The sequence below is a fragment of the Nanorana parkeri genome, unplaced genomic scaffold, assembly GCF_000935625.1.
Source record: "Nanorana parkeri isolate BGI_ZX_2015 unplaced genomic scaffold, ASM93562v1 scaffold735, whole genome shotgun sequence".
In the NCBI taxonomy this organism is placed as follows: domain Eukaryota; kingdom Metazoa; phylum Chordata; class Amphibia; order Anura; family Dicroglossidae; genus Nanorana; species Nanorana parkeri.
This window is the reverse complement of record NW_017307003.1, coordinates 630,866-644,934: the sequence shown is the minus strand read 5'-3', so window position 1 is coordinate 644,934 and position 14,069 is coordinate 630,866. Positions and strand designations below refer to the sequence as shown.

The 14,069-nt window shown below is 40.1% G+C and overlaps 1 protein-coding gene across 1 annotated transcript in view; it reads left to right on the top strand.

Moving 5' to 3' along the window:
- SNTG1 (syntrophin gamma 1) overlaps positions 1–14,069 on the top strand; it is a 324,127-nt gene that overhangs the window by 199,966 nt on the left and 110,092 nt on the right. The window contains exon 5 of the mRNA XM_018564206.1: positions 11,160–11,216. Within this exon, the coding sequence (XP_018419708.1) occupies positions 11,160–11,216 (57 nt within the window). The remainder of the gene's footprint in view (positions 1–11,159; positions 11,217–14,069) is intronic.

The window sequence follows — 14,069 nt, the reverse complement described above, 5'->3', positions numbered from 1 at the left end:
TAAAGCATACAATCCGTTCCAGATGCTAAGTCACATACAAGGTAAAGAACTTTGCAAATTCAGCATTTCTGAGTTCCACTGCCATTATCTCATTGATATATAATTTGTGAATTTGTGCTGCCAACGTGTATAACAAAGGTAATACATAATAATAAAGAATTTAGCATCAGCTGCTAGGTACTTCCAGGGCAGTTTGGCAGAAGATGAATTGATGATTTATAGCTTTACTTGACATTAAAACTGCTTCAGTATTCCATGAGTAAGGACTAGTAAAAGTGCATCTCTTTGGACACAGGAGGCATCAGGGGTGTAAGAAAATCAATAAATATAATTTTAAAGTCCGCTATTAAAAAAAACACAGCAATTAAATACAAAATTGTGCATACTACATACATACAAAGGGGTCTATTCACTAAGCTGCCGTAGGCAGCTGAGTGAATGACCGACCTAAAGCGAAGTGAGCCGAACACTGTTCGGCTATTCACTTCAGGCTGGTACGGCTGATTTTAGACGTATATCGGCTGAAATCAGCCGTACATCGGGTGGCTTCACGTGGCTTCGGGTCGGCCGAACATGCTAGGCATGTTCGGCCAACCCGAAGTGCAGGAGGAGTTCGACTCAGCCGATCCAACATCTGGATCGGCTGAGCCAAACCTCCGGCAGGCTACTCGCTGCTGTTCGGTTTATTCTTATAGATGCTGAACAGCAGTGAGTGAATAGCCGAATGCCGCTGAGTGGCATTCGGCTCGGCTGTTCTGCTCGGTCCCTCAGAGGGACCGAGCAGAACAGAAAAATAGGTAGAAAAGTCCCAAAAAATAAATAGAAAACCATTGTGAGGAGCTAGCAATGACAGCTAACTCCGCCCAATAGTTTACTATTGGCCGGCGGTTCTGCTGCCGTCAAAAAAAAAAAGAAAAAAAGCTCTCCCGGGTGCTCCGGGAGTCTCCAGCTCCCGGCCGCCCAGGAGAGAAACACTGATTTTTCTTTTTTTTCTTTATTCTGACACGGAGCCGTGTCAGAATAGAAAAAAATAATAATGTTTTGCCCATTGGAATGCATTGCTAGATTCCTATTGGCTATTTCAATTTGCAATAGCCAATCGTAAACTAGTATTGCACCCGCCCTCTGCTGCAGTTCTCCATCAGGTCCATCAGCAGAGGGCGGGTGCAATGCTAGTTTACTATTGGCTATTGCACATTGAAATAGCCAATAGGAATCTAGCAATGCATTCTAATGGGCAAAACAATATTATTATTTTTTTCTATTCTGACATGGCTCGTGTCACAATAAAGAAGAAAAAAAGAAAAAGCAGTGTTTCTCTCCTTGGCGGCCGGGAGCGGGAGACTCCCGGGGCACGCGGGAGAGTTTGCTGTCTGGAGATCAGTGTCCCTGGTTAGCTGGTAACCAGGGACGCTGATCTCTCTGCAAGTGGCCGGAGCCAGCCGTAAGATCACGGCTGGCTCCCCCCAGCTGTCAGAAGCAGACTGTCGGCCGGCAAATGGCCGGCCACTTGGCCAGCTTTGGCTTTCAGCGCGGCTTAGCCGAGCCGAGGCATATGCCTTCGGCACGACTGAGCCGCTCGGCTAAGTTCGGGAGCTGTACGTGCTATTGTGAATAGCCCGTACAGCAGCCCTTCGGTTCTACTGAACTGAAGGGGTCCTGGGGCCGAAGCTAGCCAAAGAATCTGCCGAAGCTACGTCTAGATTCTTCGGCTGCTTTGTGAATAGACCCCAAAGTGGCACATTATTTTCCCTAAACATTGCTAACTGGGCCACACTCTCTTGCAGCACACTCTCTGGTAACAAGAACCTCCTTAGTCGCTGTTCATAGGCTGTACCTTGCTAGGAAGAAACTGAGGAGCCTTTCCGATAAAGAAATGCTGATAGATGGGAGCAGACTACTCATTCACCAATGTAGGGGAGTAGCAGGCTGCACTAAGCCCACATGTAGCAATAGCCTCTCTGTTACCTTTTAGAAACATCTAGCCCCAACTGACATGAAGAGTTTTCAGTGCATGTGTAGTAGTATTAATCAGTTGGCCTCTGTAGATCTGGAGTGATTTTTTTTTTTGCACGTATGTTAAAATCTGCGTTTTTACATGCGACCGAAAAATTACAAAAAAATATGGAGAAGTGGGTATGTTGCGCTTGGAAGTGAATCTATTTGGTTTTACTGTGAATAGTGAAAATAGTCACAGTATGGTTCCGTGGTGATTAGTCCAATGTGAAAAATTATTCTGCAAATATGTGAAGTGAATATAAAGTGCAGGATAAGGTGAGTGATGTCTGTGAAATAATAAAAACGTGTGATGGCCTTTTAATAAAAATCCTAGTGAGTGATTGGTTCTTGTGTGTATCTATTAAAATCTACAACTCCAAGGTTCCGTCAAAACGAAATAGTATAAAAGCACTTAAACACACATTGTTGCGGCTGGTGTTTTAAATCCGACTCCTAGCGCTAACTAAGTTGGTTTGGACAAAAAATTATGGTACCCCAAATTGCCATAGCTGACGCTTTAGAAGTTAACTGTAAATGAGGGACCTAGAGTTATTTCTCTAGAAGATGAAACGCAGTAGACATGTGCGATTCGTTTTTTGGACATTCGGATGTATCCGAATAACGAATGCAAACTAATCCGAATCTCCATTTCCGAAATTCGGTAGCGTTCGTACGAACGTTCGTTTCGTTTTCTGTTCTTATTCGTTTCTTATTCGTTTCTTATTCGTTTCGTTTGTTTGACATTCGTCAAATGTCACTTTTGCTGCAAACGAACGAAACGAATAAGAAACTAATAAGAAACAAATAAGAACAGAAAACAAAACGAACGTTCGTACTAACGCTACCGAATTTCGTCCGAATCCCGAATCCGAATTGACTTTCACACCCGAATCCTGAAAAACGAAATAACACAAATCCGAATTTAAAACGAAACGAAACAAATTTTTTGGCAGTGCACATGTCTAAAACGCAGTATGTCTTGCACAGTCATTGTTTACATGCACTCCCTATTTGCGTGTTTGCATTCATATGTATGTTCGCAGGTTGATAGGGATGCATTAAAACATTTTTTTGTTAATTTTACTATATTTTAATTTGACTTTTTGTAACATTTGTATTTACTTAACTTTAGCTAAAAAGCCCCCTATGTGATAGCATTGGGCAGGTAACATGTACTCTTTATGTAGACATCAGGAATCTTTTAGACCCTTCGTGTCTCCCCTGCCCTCTGCTCCAGCCTATGGGTGCTCAATTAGTTGTGTACACAATTTTGCAGCTAGGATTTTGACAGCTTTGGACCTGGAAATGCACAGAGCTGAACACTTCCAGGCTCCCTCTCGGTAACCAGGACATATAGAGGTGTGAACCTCCCAGCCGGCACATATATAGCAATAAAGCTGTGGCAGAGATTTTAACTTTTATCCACTTTATTTACTGTACACATCTCCTTCACACTAGCCTGCACAATAAATTGCTGAGTTATAGCATGCGAGCCAGTGATGTCCAACAGGAAATAGTGTGATGCGCTGTATGAGCGCATCACGCTTTGTTTTTGTACCTTAATTTGGAGTGCAAAAACTGTACACTCCAGATCTTCACACTACAATGTGGTGTGCTGCGGTGTGCTGCCCTGACCTGCAGTACCATACAGTGTGCTGCAAAAAGATGCAGCATGTCCTCATTTTTCATCACATTGATAACATTGATCAGTTGCCAAAAACGCCAGTCACAGCTAATGGTGTAATAAAGCCCTTCCTGTTCCATGACAACTAATTTTAGATTTTTCCATTTTCAGTCCCAGTGACAATAGTCACCAGGACATATAGAGTGGGTGAACCTCCAGTGGGTACACACAGGTGAAACTTGAATAATTAGAATATTGTGCAAAAGTTCATTTATTTCACTAATGCAACTTAAAAGGTGAAACTAATATATGATGTGGGATTACTGTGCTTGATTGGCCAGCAAACTCGCCTGACCTGAACCCCATAGAGAATCTATGGGGCATTGCCAAGAGAAAGATGAGAGACATGAGACCGAACAATGCAGAAGAGCTGAAGGCCGCTATTGAAGCATCCTGGTCTTCCATAACACCTCAGCAATGCCACAGGCTGATAGCTTCCATGCCATGCCGCATTGAGGCAGTAATTGCTGCAAAAGAGGCCCAAGCCAAGTACTGAGTACATATGCATGCTTATACTTTTTAGAGGTCCGATATTGTTCTATGTACAATCCTTGTTTTATTGATTGCATGTAATATTCTAATTTTCTGAGATTGTGGATTTGGGGTTTTCATGAGCCGTACGCCATAATTATGACAAATCACAGCTTTAACTATCTTGCTTTGCATGTAATGAGTCTATCTCACATACTAGTTTCACCTTTTAAGTTGCATTAGTGAAATAAATGAACTTTTGCACGATATTCTAATTATTCGAGTTTCACCTGTACAGTTTATAGCAATAAAACTCTGGCAGAGGTTCTAACTTTTACCTACTTTATCTGAGACTAAAAAAAAAAAAGTATCAATTCAGTAGTACATGTATGAAGAGCACATAGATTTAGGAGATATAATTGAGCAGTAGTGAAGCAGGAAGAAGAGGCAGGGCTGATAAGGGGACAGAATTTCTAACCTGTACAATCCATGAAAAATGTATTGAGAAACTGCAGGTTAATCTTTATTAATTCTAAGATGTATGTGTAACATTAAAGCTCATCTCCAGGCAAAGGGGAACTGCCCTGGATTCAGCTTTAAATCATGGGACAATGAAGGATAGCATGTAGTATTTATAAACTGCATTGCTGGTGCACGAGTAACTATCAATTGACCTCAAGATTCCCCCAATTATGAAAGAGTTAATGCCAGTAGGTACAAGCAGTCCCCTCACAGTCACATTTAGGAAGGGATGGCGAGTATTGACGGGCAGCTATTGCAAAGCATAAGAAGCTAAGTGCAGAGGGAAGATGGTTGACGATTCACATTCTGAAGTTGCTTGGCTAATCACAACCCTCAATATAGCACATCCAGTTCTGATTAGGAGAAAGCAATACCACAATGACAGCACTTGCTCCTAACTGTAGAATAGGGTTGGTTTATGTAGGCTAAAGAGACAGGACAGGAGTGGCAGCTTATTTATTTCTAGTCTTAACAGGTTACCATCTTAAACAGATCTTCTCATTTACATAATATACCTAATTAACATAATCTGTTCAGTATAGCATTTATACAATACATACTGCTAAAGTCTAAATGATATTTAATCATATAATGGTATGATATTAGCACTGATAGCTGGAACCTTGAATAGGCAGGCTGAAAATTTTGGACAACTTCCCTTTAATTTTTGTAAATTATGCTGAGTTAAGCCTATAGTGCCTTTCACACTCTGTGGAGTGCCAACTAGATGTCCTGACTTGCCTCCCCCACCAAAAAAGAAAAAGAAAAATCACTATAATGGGAGGTAGTAATTAACATTTCAAAGTAATTTGTATTGTATTCAGTTGGACATGAAAATGCTCCAATGCACCTTTTTTTGTAGGTTTTGCTGGCACGATTTGATTAACTTACGTCTTCATTTACACCATTATATCTGATCTTGCTATGGTATGTGACTCTTAATATAACAAGGAGGGATAATGCCAGGACATGTTTTTTAGTTGACCAGCAGAAGTCAAGACCACTTTTACATTATGGCTATGACTATTTATGCATGCTTGGTCCTATGTAAAGGAAGATGCAAGAAGCAAGATTGGTATTTCTTAAGCACAGTAATCCACTGCAACCATTTAGAGTTCATCTGGTACTGCTTTGTCTTTAGTAGAGTGAACTCTAGTTGGGTTACTGCACTATATCTGCCACTAACCTGGGTAATGGAAACTGTAAAGGTTGAGCTTGGTGCCACACCCTCTTGTCTCCTGGGCCTTCCTATCAGTTGTTTAATGTGATGGGTGAACTTCATAAGCACTATTTTGTGGTTTTGTAGCTTTCCACTTCCATTGTTTGGGGAATAAGGCCAAAAATAAGTTTAATTACATAACTCTTACAAATAGGGAATGCAGTTGAGGTTTTGGAAGTCATCATCTATCATATTCCCTTAACTTCAGGGTTCATTCTCATTGGTCTTTTTTCTGTCCATTTACTGCAATTTCCATTGCAAGCAAAATGCATGGATTTAAGAATGTACTTTGTTTTGTATAGGATCCATTCCCACTAACATTCTGCTTCTCAGTGAATTAGAAGCAAAAGAGTTATATGTTGGATTCTGATATTTTGCCAGTCACATCTATTAAAATAAGATCCTTATAAAACTCAATGCACACATTAACCTATACATTATAGTGTGAAACAACACAACAGAGGTCCATTCACTAAGCTGCCGTAGGCAGCCGAGTGAATGACCGACCTGAAGTGAAGTGAGCCGAACACTGTTCGGCTATTCACTTCAGGATGGTACGGCTGATTTCAGCCGTACATCGGCTTGCTTCACATGGCTTCGGGTCGGCCGAACATGCTCAGCATGTTCGGCCGACCCGAAGTGCAGAAGGAGTTTGACTCAGCAGATCCAACATCTGGATCGGCTGAGCCGAACCTCCGGCAGGCTACTCACTGCTGTTCGGCCTATTCTTGAAGATGCCGAACAGCAGTGAGTGAATAGCCAAATGCCGCTGAGCGGCATTCGGCTCGGCTGTTCTGCTCGGTCCCTCAGAACAGAAAAAGAGTTAAAAAAGGTTAAAAAAAAAGTAAATAGAAAACGATTGTGCGGAGCTAGCAGTGACAGCTAGCTTTTTCTGGGTGCTCTGGTTTCCTTTCATAATGCACCAATATACTGCTTTAAAGGGCAGTACCTGTTATAAATGTTGCTATGTACGCTTTTAAGTACTATGTAATAAGTAGGTAGTATATTAATATAGAAAATATTACTGTAGGTTAGAGACCCGAGACGGTTTGAACTGAGAGTTTGTGTCATAGTTGCTACCATGTGAAAGGTTACCTTAGCCAGACCAGTATTGCAGTAAATGCAGATAGACGGCCGCAGCTGAGGTATATCTTACATAGTATCTGAATGGCTAATGTGATTCTATTGTATACACAGTTATTTGCTATTTTTCTCCAGTTCATTTCTCTGTTATCTTAGTACATAATTTGTCTAGTAGAGCTTTATAAAGCCCTACAAGGTGTGCTGGTGTACAGTGGATCCATCACGTGTGGTTCATCACAGCAGTGAGACAGAAGTACCCGTTTATTCCAGTGGCTCCTTAGGAGTCGAGCGCTGCACTGGTATACATAAAATAGTCTACAAGGTTGAAGTGGACACAATTTACATAGTTTTGTAATTAAATATTTGAAACAAGCATATAACAATTAAACACACAACAATTTTAGGCAGATGCTCATTTATTACTCCCATTTAGACACCAAGCCTGTTTTTCTTACAGTTCATCAAAGTGTCTTACAGTTTCCTTTCCCCTTTAGGTTCTGGTGACACAAAATTCCAGGCTCATTCTTTTAGTTGCTTCTAAAGTCCACCTACATTTTGTCATGTCCCTGACATGTTGCAAAAACGTTTTGTCAATCTAAATAGTCATTATTTGATGTAGCTACTGAAGCTAGATTTACTTTTGAGGCAAGGTTGATGTGATGTAATGTGATAATGAGCTATGACCAGCTGGTCCACCACTACTTTCTTCTTCATACACAAACTGCTTTATATATATATATATACACACATACATACATATACACATACATACATATACACATACATACATATACACATACATACATATACACATACACACAGTTTTCCCAATTGATTACATAAGTGTTAACCCCCTTTGCTGTTTAAAACTCAAAATAGGCATTCATGCAACCAACTGAACACAAAAGAAAAGAAGGTTCACATTAAGCACTGCTAAATCATCTGTACTAAATACTGAAGCAGCAGATCAAATAATTGTTATTAGTTTTGCTGCTTTAGTATCTGGTGGGGACATCTTTAGCAGATTAATGCTTACCCATGTAAACTTGCTATTGGACTATGGATACAACATATCAGCGTTCTTTTGGTAATTGTTCACCTGCTGACTGCTAGTGTTAAAAAAAACAGTGGTGCATTTTTCAGCTATATCTGGATACTATTTTTCTGTTCCACGTATATACTTTAGACAGTTGTCCTGATCACCCAGTCGGACATTGGCCGAACATTTTCTACATGTTCTATTGTGTATTTATACACAACATTGTTTTAGTTTAAAGTTAGTAATAACAATACAGTACAATGCTTTTGTTGAATTAGTTGGTGTTTTATATAATATGAAATTCTTTTGAAGACTGATTTATGCACATTTTGTGTGGTACACTAGTTCATTGTCTGCAACAGATTTAAAAAAAAAATAAAAAAAGCAAATGTGTAAAAAAGGGTTTCTTCCATGATCAAACCAAAATGTAATTTTCTAGGCTAAACACGAAATGTTATGTGTGGAGAAAATCCAACACTACTTTTCACCCTCAGAACACTGTCCTCACACTGAAAAATGGCAGTAGCACCAGCATGTTGTGAGAATGCTTTTTATTTTTAGGCATTGGGAAACTGGTCAACATTGGGGGCAGGATAGATAGGGCCACATACAAAGAAATTCTGATATTCTAGAGAAAAACGTGTTTCATCCTTCTAGAGACCTAACCCTGAGTTGGTGGTTCACCTTTTAGCAGGATATTGAGCCTAAACACATAGCAAAAACCACACTGGAGTGGTTAACAGCCAAAAACCTGAATGCTATAGGATGGCCCAGTGAATGGGCAGACTTCAGTTCAGTAGAAAATCTGTGTGAATGCAAGACTTGGAAATTGTTGCTCACCAATAGTCTCCATCCAACTTGCAGAATGAAAATTTGATGATGCTGGATCCAGATATACAAAGCTGGTGAAGCAATTGAAGCAGTTTTAGTGGCAAATAGTGGTTTTGCAAGGCATGGTCTTGGGGGAAGAGGATACTTATGCAATCAACAAATGTCTGTATTTTTGTTTACCTTTTTTATCGCTATAAAAATATTTTGCACCTTCAAATTGCTAAATTTACTTTAATGCCACTTGCATACTTGAAGTCAATGTGAGCGGCTCTGTATAAGGCATGTTTAAAGAAAGTAAGGCTGTGGTTTGTGGTTTCCATTCTGCACTTGATTGTCAACTGATCCACCACTGGAGCTAAAGTAGCAAATAATCTAAAACTTTTATTATACAGGATTTATACAGCGCCAATAGTTTGCACAGAGCTTTACAATATAAGACAATATAAAACTATTTTTGGGATCACATGTGATGCTCCCTAGCTTTGCCACAAATTTCAACCTTCAGAAAGTTGAAACCAACACAGACATTTCAGAGGCCTCCAGTAGTGGATAAGGTGGCGGTGGGGAGAGCTATAAAAGTATGGCACTGTATGATGCTTCTACCAAACTGCAGCATTGCTTTTCTTAATTGAAATTCAGTGAGCATTGTTTCAAGTTTGTAAAAAAGGTGAATATTGAACTTATGCCTGATAATCAAAGGGCAATCAGTTAACAAGTAAAACCCAATGGTAAACTGCTAAACACTGAAACCATGCTAAAGTTTCAAACGCCCTCAGCTTACCTTAAATTCAATCAAGGGAAATAATGAGTCTACTATTGCTGACCTTAAAAGAATACTAGTTGCCTGGCTGTCCCTGGTTTCAATACCCAATACTTCAGGTCAGTATGAGTGACTGACCAGCCACAAGCATGCATAGAAAAAAGCCAAAATGTAATCAGAACTCCTGATCTGCATACATATTGCAATTCAGCGCTTTTCTTTCTGACTTCTTTATAATCCACTGTACCTGATTCTGCAGAGCACCACACATGTGTGGTGGGGATAGGGTTGTTTCTGTACTTTGCTGCTTCCTCACACCCTGCTTCTTTATCACCAAAAAAAAAAAAAATGAACCTTTCAAAGCAGGTTTAAATCTGATTGGTGGACATAAGAGAAACATCTTAATACTTAAAGATAAGCCTTCTGCTTGTGAAAAAAAGCAAGGGGCTTGTAATGCGTGTTTTAAGTAACACCTCATATTCAGTTTAAAAAGGTCAGATCAATAGATAACATTAGATAACTGACAAAGGAGAATGGTAAACTAACACAGCTATGCTGAGAAAAAAAACTAAAGCTGGATATACACTGCTCTATGTCTTTTTGTTCATCCCGCGGGCAGAATGAAAAATAGAGCAAATTCCTCCATTAATGCTACAAGCATGTTGATTGAGGAATCCCTGCTGTTACTTTTGTATTCTGACAGCGGCCGCAGAATACCGAAACAGAGGCGGCAGCTCATTGGCTCATTTAATTTATCATTTAGACGAGGTATACCTTTATACCGTGTACGTCACAGAGTGCACTTTTCTTTTATAACATCAACATTGTAATAGCAATATACCGTAGATGTTAGTTCATGTTGACAATCCAATATAAATTAATTGAAAACTCTCCTTTCATGTTGTGAGCACTGCCTATCGCTGGACATCTCTTTTAACAACCTCCTGATTTCCCTGCACATGGTTTACTTTTGATTTGCAGGGACTACATATTCCATATTCCATTGCTACATGCAGGCAGTGATGATGTCACATATGGGGCATTTCCCCTGCTATCTACATTATGTTTAACAGGAGTGGACTAGAACTAATGAAAATTCTATGTGTAAATGTTTATATGATTTTGCATTTTGATCATAAATGCACTTAAAAAGGTTACATTATACAGGACAGCAAAAATACAATGTTGATAAGTGGGTAGCATCCTGGCCTCGGAGTGCTTGTTTCACATTAGAAGACTGTCTGCATGGAGTTTTGTGTGGATTTTCACTCGGTGCTTTGGTTATTTGCTATAAAAAAAAAAGCAAAAGGGAAGGTTATCTGGCTTCTGATCAAATTCTTCATATAAAAGTAAAAGTGTGCTTGTGTAAAGTGTATGTCAGCAATTGTTTGTAATAGTTCTTTGTACTCTAAGTACTTAGTACTATGACAACACTATATACCTGGAACATAGTTTGCACATTCTGTTTCTAATATTAAATATTATTTTCTGCTGACCATAAGTAATACAGCTTGTACATATTTGAACATAAACATTGTTTTTTTGCTTCTAGGAAAGAACAGTAGCAATCAGAAGACAAACTGTGGGAGGATTTGGACTCAGCATAAAGGTACACGTATGTCTGTGTCTTTAAAGTACACAGTGGTGTGTAATATGGAAGGATGATATCCTCATTAATGTGAAGGTCAGACAAAGAACTGTGACACTCTTTGGGCTGAGGTGATGTTCACAAGAAGGCAATCAGCCATGGGAGTTTCTGTAAAACAGTTGACACCAATTTTAGATCCCACAGAGATTGGTGGTCTGACCAGTGGAGTCATATGCATAACACCCTGAATGAAAGTGTGAACCAGAATATGGGAAGTTAATGGTCATTAACTGCTTCCCTGCTGAACACTGAAAAATGGCCTGGCCAGGAAGGGGGTCTAAACACCTGGTCTTGAAGTGGTTAAAGAAAAACTACCAATGCTTGCTTGTACTCAAGGCTAGCATTTGCTTCACTACACTTTGAAGAAATGCCAAAATCTGTGCCAGCAGGAAGAAAAACTGATGAACCTGAAGTGATTTACACCACAAGATATAATCTTTCCAGACATGATTATGTATCTTCCGGGAAGTAGATTTTTGAGATTTTATCATAGTAGGGATCACTGTTGATGACTAAGCTCTACACTTTAATACATGACTTTCAATAGTAAAACTATTAAAGCCAGCATTGGTAAAGCAGGATAGAATATTGGAGCTAGAGGCAATAGTGATGACTTCATTGGCTAGTAGTGTCCTGTGGAAGGAACACATTGGCTTGACCTGTATAAAGAATAATCCCCAGGTACTTGAGGCAAACAAAGACTGTGTCAGCGCCAACAAGCTTCAGACCTCCTCCTGCAGGATATTAATTATTTTCTATTCAGGGGTTGCTCATCACAGAGATTAAGGGATTCTCATCAGCACATGGAAAAGAAACAAACACAGAGCACCACCTCCATGTGAAGGATCATTTATTGAAGAATAACACAAATGGTTAAAATGCACTCACGAGTGTACGTTGAACAACAGTGCAGCAAGATGCATAAACTGCTGTCACGATGCAACCTTTAAGAGGGGATTCCCCTTTAGTCAGACATGCTGCTGTCATCAGCAGGGATGGGCTGTATGTTCGAGTCGAACATAAGTTCGACTCGAACATAAGTTCGACTCGAACATCGCTAGTTCAAGCGTTTGCCGAACGCACAAACTTTGTAGGATGTTCGCGGTCTGTTCGACCGTGCAACATCCCACAAGGCAATGCGCCTTCTTAAGCTCTAATTGGGTAAAGGCTTGCATCTGACCACAGCTCAGGTGCAAGACTTTGCCCAATCAGAGCTCAGTACTCTGTTAGAACCATGATTGGGTAACGTCATGATGACTTTGCCCAATCATGGCTCATAGCTAAGTCCCAGCAGCACACTATATAAGGCTGCTTATACCGCAGCCTTACGTAGTGTGTTGCAGGAGTTCAAATTGAGAGAATCTATATGCAGGGTTCTATATGCAGAGTTCTATATGCAGAGTTCTATATGCAGAGTTGTATACAGCGTTGTATACCAGAGTTGTATACATCGTACAGATCCGCCACTTCACAGGCAGTATATGGGTACCCCCCAGGCATGATATTTGAAGGAATTTTTAATTTTTAATTCTTACCCTTTTAAGTGATGTAAAAATCACTGCTCCTTTAAAAACATTTTATTTTTTTCCTTTCATTGATTCCTGTCCCCTAGTGCAGTACTCGGACTCCCATGCCTTTTTTATGGGCCAATAACTTGCATATAAGCCCTCTTAAAGGGGACAATTGTTTCTGAAAGTTCTACCCCCATTGAGTTGCATTGAGTTCGAGTTCAAATTTGAACTTTTTGGACGTTCGAATGTTCGAATACAAACCGAACTCGGGCCTGTTCCATCACTAGTCATCAGTCCCTCCTGACTTGCCTCAACGCTGTGTCCCGGTGGTTGATGCGTTTTTAAGGGGCATGCCCCCTTCATCAGAACCTTCATTCTAGCCCTGCCAGAGACTTGGATTTAAGATTGAAAATGAGCCAATCCGGGTACATCATCCCCTGACGTGGCGTGTTGATTTGCTTAATAGCCTCTGCTTTTCTATATGCTCACATGAACTATCAAAACAAACCTGCCCTCTTATTTTTGCTGAGAGGAGTCTAAGCCTCTTGTTGGTAATCTAGGTAACATTACAGCCATCATAAGCTGTTGACTAACTGAGCAAACTGAAAACACCATGGAAAGTATACATGGAACATGGGCAGCACAGCGGGATTCAAACAAAGCACAGCCATAAGTTCATGAGATCGAACATTAATCTAGCTATTTTCTTCTCTCTTTTTTAAGTTGACCCTGGCAGTAGCCATATGTGGGTTACCAAAAAGATAACCTAGAACAAGATAACCTAACAAGACTTAAAAGACTTTAAAAATATAGATGCATTAAATTGGTTAAAATTTATCAGGGCGTCATTTATCATGATTGATGGTGGATATACATTGCTGGATGGTTTGATTGATATAGTATTTACATCGTTTCTAAACAAAACTGTTTATTTAGTGTTTTTTTCTTGTAAATGAGTAACAAGGGGTAACATACAGTATATTCCTTACTAATTCAAGCGAGAGTACTGGATAGCTTCCAGATTCTGATACATTTCATCCGCAGACCCCCATATCCACTGGGCCCAGGATGTGGGGATGAGGCCCTTGTCCCTGTAAGCATGGCCTCCCTGGCAAAAAACCTCTCCATGTTGGGTATGGTTAGACCAGGGGTAGCCAAACTCCGGCCCTCCAGCTGTGATGGAACTACAAATCCCATGTGGCATTGCAAGATTCTCAAAGCTACAGACATGACTCCCAGAGAGAGATGCATCATGGGATTTGTAGTTTCACCACAGCTGGAGGGCCGGAGTTTGGCTACCCCT